This window comes from Phyllobates terribilis, unplaced genomic scaffold (assembly GCF_046119375.1).
Source record: "Phyllobates terribilis strain yellow unplaced genomic scaffold, ASM4611937v1 Scaffold_3__8_contigs__length_932513732, whole genome shotgun sequence".
Lineage (NCBI taxonomy): Eukaryota > Metazoa > Chordata > Amphibia > Anura > Dendrobatidae > Phyllobates > Phyllobates terribilis.
This window is the reverse complement of record NW_027362763.1, coordinates 739947972-739968350: the sequence shown is the minus strand read 5'-3', so window position 1 is coordinate 739968350 and position 20379 is coordinate 739947972. Positions and strand designations below refer to the sequence as shown.

Below are 20379 nucleotides of genomic sequence, written 5' to 3'. Positions count from 1 at the left end.
ATGTGTTAATTCATAGTTTTGATGCCTTCAGTGTGAATGTACAATTTTCATAGTCATGAAAATACAGAAAAATCTTTAAATGAGAAGGTGTGTCCAAACGTTTGATCTGTACTGTATATTTGGACAGAGACAACATTTTTCTAATTTTGGTTCTAGACATTACCACAATGAATTTTAAACAAAACAATTCAGATGCAGTTGAAGTTCAGACTTTCAGCTTTCATTTGAGGGTATCCACATTAAAATTGGATGAAGGGTTTAAGAGTTTCAGCTCCTTAACATATGCCACCCTGTTTTTAAAGGGACCAAAAGTAATTGGACAATTGACTCCAAGGCTATTTCATGGACAGGTGTGGGCAATCCCTTCGTTATGTCATTCTCAATTAAGCAGATAAAAGGCTTGGAGTTGATTTGAGGTGTGGTGCTTGCATTTGGAAGGTTTTGCTGTCAAGTAAACATGCGGTCAAAGGAGCTCTCCATTCAGGTGAAACAAGCCATCCTTAAGCTGCAAAAACAGAAAAAAACCATCTGAGAAATTGCTACAATATTAGGAGTGGCAAAATCTACAGTTTGGTACATCCTGAGAAAGAAAGAAAGCACTGGTGAACTCATCAATGCAAAAAGACCTGGGCGCCCACGGAAGACAACAGTGGTGGATGATCGCACAATAATCTCCATGGTGAAGAGATACCCCTTCACAACAGCCAACCAAGTGAACAACACTCTCCAGGAGGTAGGCGTATCAATATCCAAATGTACCATAAAGAGAAGACTGCATGAAAGTAAATACACAGGGTTCACTGCACGGTGCAAGCCACTCATAAGCATCAAGAATAAAAAGGCTAGACTGGACTTTGCTAAAAAACATCTAAAAAAGCCAGCACAGTTCTGGAAGAACATTCTTTGGACAGATGAAACCAAGATCAACCTCTACCAGAATGATGGAAAGAGAAAAGTATGGCGAAGGCTTGGTACAGCTCATGATCCAAAGCATACCACATCCTCTGTAAAACACGGCGGAGGCAGTGTGATGGCTTGGGCATGCATGGCTGCCAGTGGCACTGGGTCACTAGTGTTTATTGATGATGTGACACAGGACAGAAGCAGCCGAATTAATTCTGATGTATTCAGAGCCATACTGTGTGCTCAGATCCAGCCAAATGCAGCCAAACTGATTGGTCGTCGTTTCATACTACAGGTGGACAATGACCCAAAACATAAAGCCAAAGCAACCCAGGAGTTTATTAAAGCAAAGAAGTGGAATATTCTTGAATGGCCAAGTCAGTCACCTGATCTCAACCCAATTGAGCATGCATTTCACCTGTTAAAGACTAAACTTCAGACAGAAAGGCCCACAAACAAACAGCAACTGAAAACCACCGCAGTGAAAGCCTGGCCGAGCATCAAAAAGGAGGAAACACAGCGTCTGGTGATGTCTATGAGTTCAAGACTTCAGGCAGTCATTGCCAACAAAGGGTTTTCAACCAAGTACTAGAAATGAACATTTTATTTACAATTATTTAATCTGTCTAATTACTTTTGGTCCCTTTAAAAACAGGGTGGCACATGTTAAGGAGCTGAAACTCCTAAACCCTTCATCCAATTTTAATGTGGATAACCTCAAATGAAAGCTGAAAGTCTGAAATTCAACTGCATCTGAATTGGTTTGTTTAAAATTCATTGTGGTAATGTCTAGAACCAAAATTAGAAAAATGTTGTCTCTGTCCAAATATATATGGACCTAACTGTAATTAATACCTAATTCCTCTTGTGGTTCATAAGATTTTATTTAAGGGGTTGTCCAAGGAAGAGACGGTATCACTAATCTACAGGCTAGGTGATAATTTATAGATCGCTGGGACCCACACCAATCTGCAGACGCGGCTCTTTTATCCCTGGTAGAATGGATGGGCATGTCCGACCAGTGCTTCATTGATTCCCTTTGGATTTGCCAACTGCAGCACCCGGCTTTATCTGGCAGCTCCATAGGAAATTAATGGAGTGGCAGTCGGGCATTCTTATCCATTCTGACACGTATGAAAGTGCCGCATGCGGTCTACCAATCGGTGTGGGTCCCAGGTGTCGGACCCCAAACTATTCAGAAGTTATCACCTAGCCGATGGATAGAAGATAACTTCACTTAACAACATGTTTATGTGCCAGGTGTTGTCTTGGTGTGGCCTCCATTGATTGATGAAGATGAAAGAGGTCTGTCTGAAGGAGGTGTCACACGTCAGTCATTCTTGGTACAAGCACAGATCTCAGTGTGCACACTGGCCATGTGTCTCTTGACCCCAATATATATGAGGCTGTTGCATTTGGGTCAGGAGAACCGCATCCGGTTCGGACTGAATGTAGGATGTGTCAAACCAGCCTAATGTAGTAGGCAGGGCTGTGGAGTCGGTATAAAATGGACCGACTCCGACTCCTAAAATTTACACTGCTCAAAAAAATAAAAGGAACACTCAAATAACACATCCTATATCTGAATGAATGAAATATTCTCATTGAATACTTGGTTCTGTACAAAGTTGAATGTGCTGACAACAAAATCACACAAAAATCATCAATGGAAATCAAATTTATTAACCAATGGAGGCCTGGATTTGGAGTCACCCCCAAAATTAAAGTGGAAAAACACACTACAGGCTGATCCAACTTTGATGTAATGTCCTTAAAACAAGTCAAAATGAGGCTCAGTATTGTGTGTGGCCTCCACATGCCTGTATAACTTCCCTACAATGCCTAGGCATGCTCCTGATGAGGTTGTGGATGGTCTCCTGTGGGATCTCCTCCCAGACCTGGACTAAAGCATTCGCCAACTCCTGGACAGTCTGTGGTGCAACGTGACGTTGGTGGATGGAGCGAGACATGATGTCCCAGATGTGCTCAATCGGATTCAGGTCTGGGGAACGGGCGGGCCAGTCCATAGCTTCAATGCCTTCATCTTGCAGGAACTGCTGACACACTCCAGCCACATGAGGTCTGGCATTGTCCTTCATTAGGAGGAACCCAGGGCCAACCGCACCAGCATATGGTCTCACAAGGGGTCTGAGGATCTCATCTCGGTACCTAATGGCAGTCAGGCTATCTCTGGAGAGCACATGGATGGCTGTGCGGCCCTCCAAAGAAATGCCACCCCACACCATTACTGACCCACTGCCGGTCATGCTGAAGGATGTTGCAGGCAGCAGATCGCTCTCCACGGCGTCTCCAGACTCTGTCACGTCTGTCACATGTGGACAGTGTGAACATGCTTTCATCTGTGAAGAGCACAGGCCACAGTGGCAACTTTGCCAATCCTGGTGTCCTATGGCAAATGGCAAACTTCCTGCACGGTGTTGGGATGTGAGCACAACCCCCATCTGTGGACGTCAGGCCCTCATACCACCCTCATGGAGTCGGTTTCTAACCATTTGTGCAGACACATGCACATTTGTGGCCTGCTGGAGGTCATTTTGCAGTGCTCTGGCAATGCTCCTCCTGTTTCTCTTTGCACAAAGGCGGAGGTAGCGGTCCTGCTGCTGGGTTGTTGCCCTACTACGGCCCCCTCCACGTCTCCTGGTGTACTGGCCTGTCTCCTGGTAGTGCCTCCAGCCTCTGGACACTATGTTGACAGACACAGCAAACCTTCTTGCCACAGCTCGCATTGATGTGCCATCCTGGATGAGCTGCACTACCTGAGCAACTTCTGTGGGTTGTAGAGTCCGTCTCATGCTACCACGAGTGTGAAAGCACAACCAACATTCAAAAGTGACCAAAACATCAGCCAGAAAGCATTGGTACTGAGATGTAGTGTGTGGTCCCCACCTGCGGAAATACTCCTTTATTGAGGGTGTCTTGATAATTGCCAATAATTTCCATCTATTGTCTATTCCATTTGTACAACAGCATGTGAAATTGATTGTCAATCAGTGTTGCTTCCTAAGTGAACAGTTTGATTTCACAGAAGTTTGAGTTACTTGGAGTTATATTCTGTTGTTTAAGTGTTCCTTTTATTTTTTTGAGCAGTGTATAATAAATTGGGTACAGTAGTTCAATGCAGAATGAGCCCAAAAACGGATCCTCACAAAACGATGTGTCTGAATGTCATATCTTGAAACCCATTGACTTTGCTAGGATGCCCAGAGACACTGCATTTTACTGCAAAAAACGGATCCGCAAAAATGCTCTGTGTGAATCATGGTTGTAGCCAGCAAGGGGCAGGGGGGGCAGCTGCCCCCCCCCATAGAAGCTGGGGCACGCACCTATCAAAACTCACTTGTATGCTGCAGTGTTCCCGTCCTGCAGCGGCTGCAGACTGCAGGGGGCAATCTCCCCTCCTCTGTCCTGTCTTCTGCCGTCTTCACCAGAGAGAGCAGGGGGAGGGTTGCCTGCCCTGCACAGGATCTGATTCCTGGGCCCTGAGCTGGAGAAAGTGAAAGTACTACTGCTCATTTCTGTTACAGGAAGGTAACTAATGCTAATATTGTAGGTGATTATTATGTGCTTTCTGTACAATGTGTGAACTATATGTGTGATATGTGCAATGTACTATTTGCTCTCTGTAGCTGTCATCTGTCTATCACACTCTATCTATCCCTCCATGTATTCATCTATTTATCCATCCCTCTATCTATCCATCTATCTATCCCTCCATCTATCCGTTCATCTACCTTTCATTTATCCCTCTATCTATCCATCCATCTATCTATCCATCCTTTCATCTATCCCTCCAGCTATCCATCCATATGGCTTTCTATCATCTATCTATCCATATATTTATCCATCCATCGATCCCTGTATCTATCTCTCCATCTATCCATCCCTCTATTTACCTATCCATCCCTATATTAATCTATCTATTCCTCCATCTATCCCACTATCTATCCATCCCTCTCTGACTTTATCTATCTCTCTATCTATTTAAATATAAGCAATATATGTGGGAGTCGGAGTCGTGGAGTCGGAGTTGGTGTAAGGGAAATTGAGGAGTCGGAGTCTGAGTCGCAGGTTTGGCTTACCGACTCCACAGCCCTGGTAGTAGGCCACTAAAGCGTTGAGTGGAGGCCATGCTCATACTGATAAATTAGAACAAAAACATTCTGTCTGCAGCCTCCACTAGAGGGAGCTGAGGAGCTTCCTGCATACTGTGCTGCTATTAAGTGCTGTACTCCCTCTAATGGCGGGTAATAGTTAGTAATTTAGTATACCTAGTCCGGAAATTTTGCAACATGCATTAAACCAAAACGAGCATTGGCCACTTTAAGGATAGATGATGAAACTTATCTATACAGAATTTTTAACCAGTTTTAATAAATTTAAAAAGCAACAGCAAAATAATATTCTATGGTGGAAATTCACGTAAAGTAATCGCCCCCCCCCCCCCCATCGGCAGTAAGCAGCACAAGCGGCACCATACATGTTACACATGTGATTGATAGGAGGGCTTAGTGATTGTGCTGGTAGAGAGCTCACATGACTCTTATACCACCTTCGTCCGTACGATGAATCTCCTCTATAAGATTACTTGACCCGTGCTCTAGAAGTCAGGAGTCATTTTTCATATTACAGACTAGGTTTGCATCTTTCAGGCGTCAATGATTTAGTTTTCTACAGGATTTATACATATAAACATTTATAACAATTGTACATTGAATTATTAAATATGATTATACCTACTAAAAATATTTTTATTAGTAATTTTCTCAAAAGGAAATTCAGTTTTTGAGCAATTGTTTTCCAAAAGTGAGAGGTATACGGTTATTCCTAAGGATAGGCCATCAATAATAAAGTACAGGACAACCCCTTTAAATTCAGATATTTTTTTTGATAATCACTAGTGAAGAATCTGAGGGTCTTTTAGATTCTATACCTTATTTTAGTCTGCACTAGATCTGTAGCGGTACAAGGTTTTAGTGTTCAGAGCAACGTGACCAAAAATGAGATTATGAGTGTAGATTTACGCTACAGAGAATTTGTTTATTATCTGTTATCATAGAGACACACTGTTTGCATCGGAGCTGTAGATTGAAGCTGCAGTAGTTGATTGACTAGTTGGATTTGGCTAGGCCAATGGTACAGTGATTCTGCATGAGTGTGGGATATAACAAATCAGTAATTCACGTTAGTGGGTGTGGACCCATTGCGCCACGGGCCGGGCTTACCCTGGAGGGGCGTAACTAAGCGGCTACCTGGTCTTCACTAGAGCCTCTGATGGTGAGGCTAGGCTTGAGCTGCAGGTAGCCTCCAGGTACCACTCCAGGGCAGTCCCCGATACTGAAGCTGCTGACCCCAAGGGTCAGGGATGCAGGTATGAACTCTGAGGATATGCGCAGACTATCTGGAGCCGGCTGCGGCCCCGAGGCTGCGGAGAAGCCGCCTCTGCCTTCCGCTCATTATGCAAGTGAGCGCCGGCCTCTTTTTTTTTTTTTTCCCTCACATGCAGACTTTCCCCATAGAGATTAGGTCTATGGGGAAAGCCCGCATGCAGACCCAATAGAGAGAGTAATTGACATGCTGCAGTCTGGAAAGACACGCCGCATGTCAGTTTCCACGGGTGTGCCGCAGACGCATAGTGGACATGGGATTTGTATAAATCCCATCCACTATGCTGTAACATCTGGCCGCTGCGGACTGCACACAGCGCACTTGTGCTGCGTCCAATCCGCAGTGAACACTGATCATGTGCACATACCCTGAGAGTCAAGCAGGCCAGGATCTGGTGCACAGGATAAATGGATGCTGGACGGCTGGTAAACAGAACTGATACTATAACAGGTTCAGACAGGGCGGGTTCAGGAACACAGGACAGACTCAGGTACAGGGTCACAGGTACTGGTTCAGACTGGACAGGTAACAGTAAAGGCTCGGACTCAGACAAGGCGGATTCAGGTTAAGACAAGATACAGGCAGGGGTGAGTTCAAGATCAGGTTCAGACTTGGAAGGATGCGGGGACCTAACAACTAAGTTGCAGTGCAGACAAACTAAACACTAACAATACGCTAAAGTTTCTTAGGCACCTCCCTACAGGGGAAGGTGCCTTAAATACTTGGCGCCTCCCAGCTATTGGCTTGGGACCCATCCGGTGTATGCGCACAACCCCTTTAAGAAGCGACGCACACGCTCTAAGGACACTGGGCAGAGGACGCAACTGGGCAACCGAGGCGGTAAGCATGTCGGCGTCCCTGCCGGGATGAGGGGGAGCGACCATGCATGGGCGTCAGCGTTACATATATTTATACTATTTCCTTTTTTAGGGCTAATTTTGTATACTCATGGAAATCCCCTTTAAGCTTTAGATGCATAAACAAGTGGAAAATCCCTTTTATTAGCCTTGGTAAAATGCGATTTTCTAAAAAGCCATAAAGAAGCTGAATTACCTTGCTTGTTGTATGCTGGACCCATATCTTGCCGTGTCTGGGACATGCTCCCATTTCGTAAAACCAGCCCCCGTGTAATTAACCAGTTGGCCCAGTATGGAAGACACGCAGACCGGTGCTTCAGCCAAAGCTCTCATCCTGCAGAAATCACTTTGGCAATTTGTGCACGGCTGCCCATCCACAGTCTTATTCTGTTGACACTAGAAATTGCTATGTATTTTATTGATCAGCATTGCTGAGACTACCTGGCCGCCTTCCAGGTGCGCATCGCCATTATTCCAGGCTTGAAAGCAAACAAAGATAACGCTAAGTGTTTGACATCGACTGGAGGCGAGTCCAGAGATTAACGGGGTTTATTTGATAACTGTTATATTTGCATACAAATTGATTATATAATTTACAGCCCCCCCTGTCCGGAAGCTTTGCTACAGCTTCTCCGTATAATATTTATGATGATAAAATGCGGAAATCACAGGCTGTTACCGACTTATTTAAAAGCCTGTTAATATGTCACATATCGTGATCTACACTGCAGAAAACGTCTGCTGGTTCCCTTGTAGAAAGTTTATGAAGCCTTTAGAAAATAAAAGAGAAAATGTAGATTGTGTAGGAAAAGAAACGTTGCTTGTTACGACTTTCCAGACACCTGTCTCCATTCTCCATATAGTTTATGAACGGAGTATTAATGACTGGGTAATAAACTCATAGGCTGCTGTGTTTGAGAGCAGGGGAACCGATAAGTGTCATTTTTTGGGGGGGGTTGTTTGCTAAAAAAAATAAATTTAAAAAATGTACAAAAATATCACACAAGTTTACAATGGAAATCAGATGCTTCTTTTATTTTTATTATTATTATTAACCGCCTTCAGTTTACTCTCAAGCCATGGCGACTTGATGGATGAACGCCCCATCAATTATATTGTTGTATAATTTTTAATTAAATTTTTAATAATGTGAACATTCTTTTTAAAGTGGAAAAAGTTACTTTAGGCCTCCTTCAGACATCTGTGTTGCACGTACGTGTTCTGTCCGTTTTTTTCACGGATACAACACTACACATATATAATCTGTGGTGCTGTTCATATTTCCGTTTTTTTCCGGTATCACTGATGACAAGGGCCAATACAAGTCCATCCATCCGTGAAAAACACTGATAGTACACTAATGTTAAAATGGACACACAGATCCAAAACACTGACACCAGGACCATTTTTTTCACTTATATGGTTAAATATGGACGTGTCAATGAGGCCTTAAAGGGGTTGTCTCAATCAGTATGTTTGCTCCTAGTAAAGTAATAACACTTATACTCCTCTCCGGTGTCGCCGCCATTCCAGCGCTGTCAGCATTCGCTCTCCCGGGGATCGCGTGATATAATAATCAGCACTGGCTTCACTCTCCCCTCCTTCAGACGAAATCAGATCAGACATCAAGAGAAAGTCAAATCAGCTGGCCGCTCATTTCCTCTTGATGTCTGATTCGTCAGAAGTCATCAAGACTGAAGCCAGTGCTGCACAGCTTGCGTGACATAACAATGTGATGTGAGCCCTGGAAGAGTGATTGCTCACACTTCTGGAACGGCGCTGACACCGGAGAGGAGTATAAGTGTTATTATTTTACTGGGTGCAAAAATACTGATTGAGACGGGGTTGTCCAAGTAGTGCCATTTTTCTGAAGCCGCTTTGCTTACAAAATACTTGTCAGAACAAAGTCATTATGGGAACATACTTTAAAAGAAGCTTTGAATGATGCCCGATGGGAGAAAAAAAAGTGCGTGTCACTTCTTGAGGGAAACCTTTCCAAACTAGACATTGCCCAATCAAAAGGCTGGAAACAACTCTTCCAAATAAACTCTTCCAAAACTCTTCTAAACTGCTTCAGGAGAAGCTTCAGTAAAAAAGAAACTCTTCCACAACCTCCCCAAAATAGGAGTTTCCCTAAATGGGTAGACCAGTAGCAAAAAATGTCCTTTCTAAATATCTATTTTTACACCATAATCTCTTTTGTAATTAATATTTTTGTTAAAATACCCTCCACTCTTCCCTATCCTGCAAATCCCTAATTGTGTCTCAGATGGGATGTGACAGGAGTCAGGGGCTGCACTCGCTTTCTTGCAGCGTCTATCGCCCCTCTTGGAACAGGATGCCATCTGAGGGTGGCACTGCAGTCACTACAGTTTCTTTCATCACTACCCTCTGAAAATGTCTTGGATCCATGATGATAGGAGATGCAGGAGAGGTGAGTGCAACGGAGAGATGGAAGTAGAGTGCCGGTGCTGTTCTCGCCTCTCCACCACCACTGCTTCTAACTGTGAAACATGATGTTGTCAGCAGTGAGTGACACCAGTGCCGCCGCTTCCCCCCCCCCCCCAGCTTCTATCACCTCTCTCAAGCGAATTCTCATCAGGGGACGGCGCTGGTGTCACGCAAGGTGTTGGAAAGACTAAGTGCAACACGAAGAGATGTGGGGAAAGGAGGAGTGGAGACCTAGGCTGATCTGGTATCACCTGGTCTCCCCTAACTTCCCTATATTGGTTTCTCACCAATCGCCGATCAGGAACCTAAAATCCTGTATCTCCCTAGAGCTAGGCCCTAGTTAGGGAAGGGTGGGGATGACCACTAGTCAGTCCCCAGTAACAACTAAAGACAGCAAGGGGAGACAGACACGGGGAAGTAACTTAGCTTGAGCCAATTTTAGAGAGTTTACACACCCGGCCGCTTAACACCAAAGAGGAAGTAAGCAGACTGAAACAGCTCCAAGCCTTCAAAAGGGGTCATGTGAATATCACCGGCACCTTCTTTTTGTAAAAGTGAAACTATTTAAACACCCAGGCCAGGGTGTCAATTAGCAGGAAAGAGGTAGTGGCTAGATCCTAGAGTGAAACAGCAAAGAAAGGTGTCTGTAATGCCAAACGAAGAGAACTTCTGCAACCAACTGCAGAGCGACTGTCACAGCTGACACACCCGGAACATTACCCCCACTCTACGAGTAGCCTCCGGACACTCAGGACCAGATTTCTCAGGATAAGAGGTGTGAAATGAACGAACCAACCTGGGAGCGTTCACCTCTGATGCTGAAACCCACATCCTCTCCTCTGGACCATAACCCTTCCAGTGCACCAAGTATTGTAGAGAACGACGTTGGAGATGAGAATCTACAATCCTCGAAATCTGAAACTCCAGATTACTATCAACCATTACTGGGGGCGGCGGTAGAGGTGAGGGTGCAAGAGGTTCCACATACTTCTTCCTGCCACACCGAGGAGAGCGACAAAGCAAACTGTTCCTCCTCAGGAATTCCCGAAGCTCCTCCCCCACTAAAGGTACCAAATTGTGGATGTTAACCATATGCACCAAAGAATGGTGACCTGCCAGTGGATTCTTGATGGTGATTATTAATGGCAAATTATGCCAGTGGTAAGTGGAGACGAAACACCCGAGGTAGGTCTCCAAATTTTGATTGACGCGCTCAGTCTGTCCATTTGACTGAGGATGGAAGGCAGAGGAAAAAGACAGCTGCACCCCCAGTCGAGAACAGAATGCCTTCCAGAACTTGGAAACAAACTGGGTCCTCCAATCTGACACCACATCGGAGGGAACCCCTTGAAGCTTTACAATCTCATTTATAAACACCTGAGCAAGTGTCTTGGCATTTGGAAGTGCAGGTAATGTGACTAAGTGAACCATTTTACTGAACCTATCTACTACCACCAAAACCACTGTTTTGCCTGCAGAAACCGGTAGGTCAGTAATAAAATCCATGGACAAGTGTGTGCATGGCCTACTAGGGATAAGTACTGGAAGAAGAGTACTAGACGGACGGGTATGCAAAACCTTAGAACGCACGCAAATGCTACAAGCTGATACATGTTCAATCACATCCCGATGCAACCTCGGCCACCAAAAACGACGAGAGAGGAGGTCCGTGGTTGCCTTACCACCTGGATGACCAGCAAACAGAGTTATGATGTTCCTTAATTACTTTGCGGCACAGATTAGATGGTACAAATAACCTTCCTGAAGGGCAGGAGGCAGGGGCGTCCCCCTGAGCCTCCAACACCTCACCCTCCAGTTTAGGATATAATGCTGAAATGACTACCCCCTTCTGTAATATCATGGCAGCGTTCTCATGGTCACTGCCACCAGGGAAGCTCCAGGACAAAGCATTAGCCCTGACATTTTTGACCTCTGGATGAAAGGTGACAACAAAATTGAACCTAGTAAAAAAACAGGGACCATCTGGCTTGCCTAGGGCTGAGATGTTTAGCTGACTGGAGATATGACAGGTTTTTATGGTCAGTAATAACAGTAATAGGATAGACAGCCCCCTCCAACCAATGTTGCCATTCTTCGAACGCCAATTTGATCGCCAAAAGTTCCCTATTACCCATGTCATAATGACGTCATGGACGCCATTTACTAGGGGACGGACCCTGAGACAACACCGCCACAACCCCCACATCCTACGCATCATCTTCCACAATAAAAGGTTGGGAAACACTGGGTTGGCTGAGTATAGGTGCAGTGGCAAAATAATTCTTTAAGGAAGAAAAAGCCTGGAAGATGGCATCCGACCATTTGGAAAAATCAGACCCCTTTTTAGTCATGTCAGTAAGGGATTTCACAATTACTGAGTCATTTTGGATGAATTTCCCGTAAAAATTAGAAAAGCCCAGAAAACGTTGTAGAGCCTTAAGGTTCTCAGGACAGTCCCAATCAAGGACTGCACGGATCTTCTCAAGATCCATCCGAAAATGACAACAAGTACCCCAAAAATTGTACCTCCTGAATGGCGAAAACACATTTTTCTAGTTTGGCATAAAGTTTGTTATCCCTTAATATCTGAAGCACCTGTTTAACATGCCCCCAATGTGTTTCAAAATCAGTTGAGTAAATCAAAATATCATCCAGATAGACCACCACAAACCTCCCCACCAAATGATGGAAAATATAATTTATGAAATGCTGGAATACTGCAGGTGCATTGGTCAAACCAAAAGGCATAACCAGACTCTCGAAATGCCCTTTAGGGATATTGAACACTGTTTTCCTTTCGTCCCCTTCTCTGATTCTATCCAGATTGTAGGCTCCCCTTAAATCCAACTTGGAGAACACCTTAGCTCCTACAACCTGGCTGAACAAATCAGGAATCAGAGGAAGAGGGTATGGATCACGGAAGGTAATTTCATTTAATTCCCGGAAATCTAAACAGGGACATAGACCGCCATCTTTTTTCTTCACAAAGAAGAACCCTGCCGCCACAGGCAAAGATGAAGGCCTAATGTGTCCCTTCTCCAGACTTTCCGCAATGAAATCCTTCATTGCTTGTCTCTCAGGGCCAGAAAGATTATACAGTCTGGACTTCGGTAGTTTAGCTCCAGGGGTCAGGTTAATAGGACAGTTATATGCACGATGAGGAGGTAAATCCTGATACCCCCTCTCAGAAAAAACGTCCTCCAGACAGAAAAGCAGGTAATATTTCCGTAGAGACAGTAGCAACGGAAATATCTAAACCGTTCTCATGGCAGTAATCTCCCCATTCAATAATCTCCCCGGTTTGCCAATCCACCACCAATGGATTATGTATCACCAGCCAGGGAAGACCCAAACCAATTGGGATGGGAAGACTGTCAAGGACATAGCAAGAGATTATTTCACAATGAACCGACCCCACCCTTCATTTTAGATTATGTACAATCTGAGTAAATGCCTTCTGTACAAGTAGCGTCGAGTCGATGGTAAAGATGTAAATAGGCTTAGCTAAAGTACAGTAAGCAAGACCATGAGTTTTCACAAACTCTGCATCAACCATGCTGACTCTGGCTCCACTGTCAACAAACGCAGAAATTTTCTCGGTTTTTCTCTCTAGCACCACCTCTGCTGTCAGAACAAACCGGGAACTGCAGGTTGGCAACAATTGCACCCCTTGCTTATCCAACTCCAGACTACCAAGAGTTAATCGAGTCTCCCTTTTATTTAGGAATTGAAGGACAGGTCCCAATAAAATGTCCCTTTTTCCCAGAAAAAAACATACTCCTTTTTTCTTGCGAAACTCCGGGGAAATGTATGATGTAAAGACACCCCCTAACTGCATGGGTTCCTCCACCTCCCCCAGTACTGGTTCACTGCCAGACCGCTCCCCCGGCAAAGGTACATAACCCCAACAAGAAGGCCCCGGAGAAGGAGGTCTCAGCCGTCTATCAAGATGTATTGCCAGCGACATGGCAGCATCCAAGGACTGAGGGGTTTCATATACTGCCAAGGCATCTTTCAACCTTTCAGTAAGACCCTCACAAAATTGGCTTCTAAGAACTGAGTCATTGCATTTAGAATTCGTTGCCCATCTACAGAATTCAGAACTGTACGTCTCCGCTTACTGATTTCCCTGCTGAAAGCGACGTAGCCTAGACTCAGCCAAGGCGACTCGGTCAGGGTCATCATAGATGAGGACAAGAGCCCCGAAAAACCCCTCCACTGACTGGAGACAAATCAAATCCTGCGGTAAAGAAAATGCCCAGGATTGAGGATCTCGCTGCAGTAGAGAGATCACAATTCCTACTTGTTGTTCCTCACTTCCGGAGGAGGAGGAGGAAGGACGAAGTTTAAAATACAGTTTACAGGCCTCCTTGAATGCAACAAAAAACTTGTCCCTACCTCCTGAAAACCTGTCGGGAAGGGCAACCTTGGGTTCAGGCTGGACAGGCCTACCTGCAGAGACCCCCACATTAGCGACCTGTAGTTTCTGATGCTGTTGCTGAACCTCACAGCGGAAGTCATTCACCTCCAGAGACAAACCGCGCAGCCGCTCTGTGAGCTCTGCAACTGAACCCATACCAAAAAGAACCGTGCCCGAAAAAAAAAATACCACACAATTTAAACCCAAATGTCAAGTTTTTTTTTTCTCTCTAAATGTGCACAGCCGTTGATAATGTCACGCAAGGTGTTTGAAAGACTTAGTGCAACACGAAGGAATGAGGTGAAGGAAGCCCAGACACTAGGAAAAGGGGAAGTGGAAGTGGAGAACTCCTAGGCTGATCTTATATCACCCTGTCTCCCCTAACGTCCCTACATTGGTTTCTCACCAATCGCCGATCAGGAACCTAAAACCCTGTATCTCCCTAAAGCTAGGCCCTGGCTAGGGAAAGGAGGATGAGCGCTAGTCAGTCCCCAATAACAACTAAAGACAGCAAGGGGAGACAGACATGGGGAAGTAACTTAGCTTGAGCCGATTTTAGAGAGTTTACACACCCGGCCTCTTAGCACCAAAGAGGAAGTAAGCAGACTGCAACTGCTCCAAACCTTCTTAAGGGGTCATGTGAATATCACCAGCACTTTCCTTCTGCAAAGTGAAACTATTTAAACACCCAGGCCAGGGTGTCAATTAGCAGGAAGGAGGTAACCGCTGGATCCTAGAGTGAAACAGCAAAGAAGGTGTCTGTAATGGCAAACGAAGAGAGCTTCTGCAACCAACTGGAGGGCGACTGTCACATTTGACACACACGTGACAGCTGGTGTCTCTCACTGCTTCTATTACCGCCCCCTGTTGCTGATTCGTTTGAGGCATCAGCAAGAGGGTATTTACACTAGATGATCGCGGACGTTAAACAACTGCTGGTCTGCTAAATATAAGCTAATCAGCTGGTGGTTGATTAAGAGCCAGTTTCGGCAGGCCTACCGCACTTTCATGTGCACTGATTGATCAATAATGCAGTCATTTTGTGTTCATAGAATACTATACTGCTGCCAACAATGATTTTAAAGCGAGCATCATTTCACCCTACGAATCATCTTTTTGCTTATTCATTGGGTGATCAAAATCCTGTATCAGGAATCGAGCGTTCCCAGGAATGCTCGTTAATGATAATCAGCAGTTGTAAATGCATCCAAAGAGTTAACTTTCTACATCAGGATATCCAATTTTGTGTATTAGTTTAAGGCTATATCTGTAAGGTTGTGTTTCTGAAATCTCCCATGTATACATGCTAACCTTGATGCACAATCTAATTGACCATAGGCTACCACCTGTCCAAAGCCAATTATTGTTACTAGGTAGAAGGCTCAAGGATGAACCCAGGTCATTCTGAACCATTTCCATTTAAGAATAATAAAGGACGCTATTACTTTGGTTTTCCTGAATCAATTAATCTTGTCTTAAAGGACTACAGGACTTGGTGTTTTTTATTTTTGCTCTACTATCCACAAACTTCTATGAGACCATCTAGTTAGATTGGTGTCTGTTTCTCCAAGTTATATCCCCTCTATTGAATTTACTTTCTGAACTAAAGACCTTATTTTCAACCAGTGTTATGATAGATACAGATTGGACTTGTTTTTGGCACATATCTTGATTGATCCCAGATACAAAGCTCAATAAAAAAGCTGGTTTCTTGGCTGCTCATTCCAGAGAAATACATTTTGAGTACAACAGATGAAATATGGATCCTTACATCCATAGATCCTTACTTTATAAAAGGAGTAGAGCCCTTGTGACACACATCTTTATATAGATTGAAGAGTGGAACCGTGAAAGACTCTACGTTGCGTTGGTTCTACTCCGTTGAAAGACCTTCAGCCCTGGGGATTCTCATGAAAGATTTAAGTGCGATTTGTTCTTCTACTTAAGTGATGTCTTTTTTTGGAATGTAGCACTTTAGGGGAAGGGAATAATCCTTGGAAAGGCAATAGTCACTGGAAAGGTAATGATCCGGAAGGTACAGAGACAGCTTGGCACCAGAGCTGCGAATCTGTGATGTCTACAGGGGAAGTAGAACCTATGAAAGGTCCTAAGAGGATCTAAGAGCGTAGAGCCGCCTGGGCTACTTATCCCTTTTGTGGTTTAATTCTTAGCTCACTGTTAAACTGAGTAATTTACTACTGCCGTTAACACCATTCAGGGAAATCTGTCATGTTCCTGATTTTTTCTCCCAGTAGGCATTGACGTAATTTGGAAATGTGGCCCTTAAATTTAAATAAAACTTGCACGGTTCAGTGAATTCCTTGAAATAAACTGTTTATATAAATCGTGTTTTATATGGTGGATTTTTTTTTTCTCTTGGTTTTGCATGCATTCATTTCCAGGAAATGTAATTGACATAGGTGTAGCTTCTTATAGTGCAAAATCCGCAAAATCCTTTCCATGCTTTCCTTGAGATTCCTGTACAATGCATCATCACCTATCAAAGCCATTCAGATTTGAATGCAGGCAGCATAATTCAATTTCTGTAGGCTTGCATTAGCTCCTCCAGATGCAGACCTGCTGCTGAAACTCCTTTCAATCATACTTGTAGTCAGAGCCCTCCACATATGCTGCACTTGCTGGCTCTGCTCAGATCATCCATCATTTATCAGAAGATTAAAAAGAGCTGATTTCTCCACATTAAAATGCTGCTGAGCACATTCTGCATTGTGCCGGATGCTGGCGGGATTTGGATTTTTCTTAAACCCTTGTCCTCCTTTTTACTGTATACCTGCAACTTTTATTAATAAGAAGGACTTGTATTAAAGGAGGAATCCTTTCACACACCAGTAATTGTGCTGATGACACCAAACCACTTACAGCATTGAAGACTACATGAAGAGCCAGTATGTGGTGTATCATATGCCCACGGGACATTTCTAAATTAGATTTTCGGCAAGCAAGAACCATATCCTCAGCAGGAGCTCTGCAATCTCATGTTTCCAAGTATTTCTCTAGATAAAAAGTGCATTTCGTATTTTTCTTCTTTTCTTTTGCAATCACAATATATATTACTAATGTAGCAGAGCTGAATTTGTCTAAGAAAGTTTATTATGCAAATTGTCTCTTCAGAGAGGAAGAAGCCTAGAACTCTAGCGCCATCTATTGCAAGCAGCGATCCTAAAAGTCACTGTCAACCCTTTAACGAGTCTTGCAATATGACTTAGGATAAAAGCCAAACCAGAATCTCAATTTGCAAACACGGTGTTTCAGGTATTGCCCCTCATCAGTGCAAAGTATGAGATCTGACTTTGCTAAGTGAGAGGCTCTGAACTTGAGTCTAAGAGGGTAAATACACAAGGAGAAACGTTACCCATTTACCCTCTTCGACTCAAGTTCAGAGCCTCTCACCTAGCCAAATCAGATCTCATACTTTGCACTGATGAGGAGCAATACCTGAAACACTGTGTCTGCAAATTAAGATTCTGGTTTGGCTTTTATCCTAAGTCATATTGCACGACTCTTTAAAGGGTCAATATTGACTTTTAGGATCGCAGCTTCCAATAGGTGTCGCTAGAGTTCTTGTCCTCTCTGAAGAGACAATTTGTATATTTAATTTCCCAGAGGAGCATGCAAGGCTTATAAGTCTCCTCACTTTGACATGCCAGGCTTGGCTTCTCACTCTCTACAAGGAGAAACGTTACCCCTTAGACTAAGAAAGTTTAACATATTTTAAACTAGAGATATGAATTTAGAAAACAATATAGTCTGTTCTTTTTTTTTTTTTTAAAGTGAACCTGACAGCTGATAATTGTTTTTCGCCATGTATGTTTGACTCTGCAATGTTGCGGATTTTTCAGACATTCGACAGTCAGGTCCCCGGCGGCTTCTCCCCTTCTGCCGTGGGAGAGACCTGTCACTCTAGGGAAGTGGGCGGAGAAAAGCAGTGAGGGGCACAACTTTCTGACTTGTGTCCTGTGGGGCTCAGTCCCCGGAAGCTTTCAAAGTATGTGTTTCTCTGAAATCATGCAGTCAGTGCTTGATAGATGCTGACCATGGATCGGGCTGCATGGATCAGCTGTCAGATTTCCTTTAGGCGTCATTCTTGTCCATGGTATTACAGCTTAGGCCTGGTTCCCATATATCTGGAACAGTGGCATCAGGGTTTTTTTTGTGTGCCTCGACTGATCACAATTGATGTCAAAACAGTATCAGATGTCATTGATCTTTTTCATCAGCTTCCACTGCAAAACTGGGGACCTGTGTCAAAAAACGTAACATAGCACTTTGAAGGGTTAGATGCAACACCTGATATGCTGGGATAATGTGAACAATTTCACAAATTATTGGATCTCATCTCACATTTGTGTCCTTTCGGCGTTTCACTGCCACGTCAGAGGGAAAAATAGCCAGATCTGTAGAACAATAGACTTCTGTTCCGACTGGAGTTCAGACTGCACAAAGTAGGACTGTCCGATGCTAAATTTTGAGTTTACTCTAAAAGTCCGTTTCCATTATTTTTAGATCCACAATTTGTTGCTTAAAGAACCACTCCAGCGTTTTTTTTTTTTTAATTTATCTCCGGAGTGGTGGCTCTAATGTAAGTGCCCTGCCCCCAGAATTATATTTACCAGTCACCATCTTCTTGTGTTCTCTGTGCCACTCCGGTTGTCTTCTGGAGGCGGTGACCTGCCGGATCGCTCCAGTGTTTACTGGGAGAGCAGGGGGTCACTTCTCAATGTAATAGACTTACATTGAGAGCTTGTGACTGTTACCTCTGACTTCCAGTCAGTCAGGAGCTTCAGTCACAAGATAGCGGAACAGGACCCGAACAGTGCCAGGAAGAGCAGAAGACTGCGGCTGGTAAATATATTACTAGGGGCAGGAAACATGCATTAGTGATACCTTTCCGGGGGTGAAATAAAAAAAACAAAAACCGCCGGAGAGGTCTTTTAAGATCCCCAAATACATTAGTTACTTGAAGGCTGAACTATCGTTTGTCCTATCTGTTTCTTCCGGTTCCCCAAGACATCTCACTGCTGAATGATCCTGTGTTTTTTTTTTATAAGATAGCCGCTCCCAAACTCCTCTGCCGGCAACTTATTTCCCGGAAAACAAACAGAACGGTCATCATAAATCTGACTTTCCGGATCTGTCTGCCCCAGACATCATTGGGGGAGAGTCGGGAGGCCCGCCATACACATTACACTGTCAGAAGGTCCTATCAATATCAGCATTGGGTCCATTGTAAATGGAAAAAGGGTCCAAAACTTTTGTATATGACTGTGTTTAAATGTTTGTATAGATTTATTAATTCTAGTTCTGTAAATATTAAGAAAAAAAACGTCTCCTGTCCCTTTAGAACGAGCTGTGGATGCTGGTGGCATTAATTACTTTGTTTTTATGCTTGTCTACGGCATCGGAGAGTTTTGCAGTCGAGTGAATAAAGTAAATCTGCTTTAAGTGAAAATAAAATTGATGTTGCCATATGCTAAGCATGGCGGCTTCATTAAAACGGCAATATTTGTTCATCAAGCTAATTTTTTTGTAAAAGATTTCCAAATGCCTTTCTATTAAAAGCTGTATAATGTGTCAGGTGCTGATGTCAACTGCCAAGCCAAGGACAAGGCGACTCCATTATTCATCGCAGCTCAGGAAGGCCACGAGAAATGTGCAGAGCTGTTACTGTCGACGGGAGCCGATCCAAACCTTTACTGCAATGAAGAAGGCTGGCATTTGCCAATACACGCAGCTGCACAAATGGGCCGGCGCAAGTAAGTTGTCTGATATCTGGGTTTAATTAAAGAGTTTAGCAATCGCATAAGGTAATTAGAAATGTTGATTGTTTCCTGTAAAATTGTAATTTTTCCTACATTTCAGCTAAATGTCTTTTAATAGATCGGAATCATTTGGGGTGTAGTAACGGGTGCATGTGTTGTAAGACGCTAATAGGTATTTAATGATGAAAGGATTTGATTTTAATTTTTTGGCAAGGAGGTTTGCAAAATGCGATCAGGTTGCACAGATGAGCTAATAAAAAGCAGGGAAATGTATACACAGCGGAATGAGAAGTATCCGTTTTAACAGCAACAGCAAAATGTGCACAAAAATTGTGCAGATTCTTTTGCAAATTTTGTCTCGGATTTATTGCAGCTTTCTACCTGTTGCATAGGGTGAAATCTGCAGCAAAAATTGACATTCTGCAGACTTCACAAGTTCACAAGGCCGGACAGTTTTTGCTGTAGATATTTTCCACGTTGTGTGGATGAAATTTTAGTAAATCTCATCTATATTTCTGGTACTATATTTTACTGCTGTTCCGCTCAGTAAATCTGGACAAAA

The 20379-nt window shown here is 43.7% G+C and overlaps 1 protein-coding gene across 3 annotated transcripts in view; it reads left to right on the top strand.

Annotated features, from left to right (window-relative positions):
• Positions 1-20379, top strand: part of ASB3 (ankyrin repeat and SOCS box containing 3) — a 168603-nt gene that overhangs the window by 87189 nt on the left and 61035 nt on the right. For all 3 annotated transcript variants that reach the window (XM_073672125.1, XM_073672124.1, XM_073672126.1), the window contains exon 7: positions 19634-19811. In XM_073672125.1, the coding sequence (XP_073528226.1) occupies positions 19634-19811 (178 nt within the window). The remainder of the gene's footprint in view (positions 1-19633; positions 19812-20379) is intronic.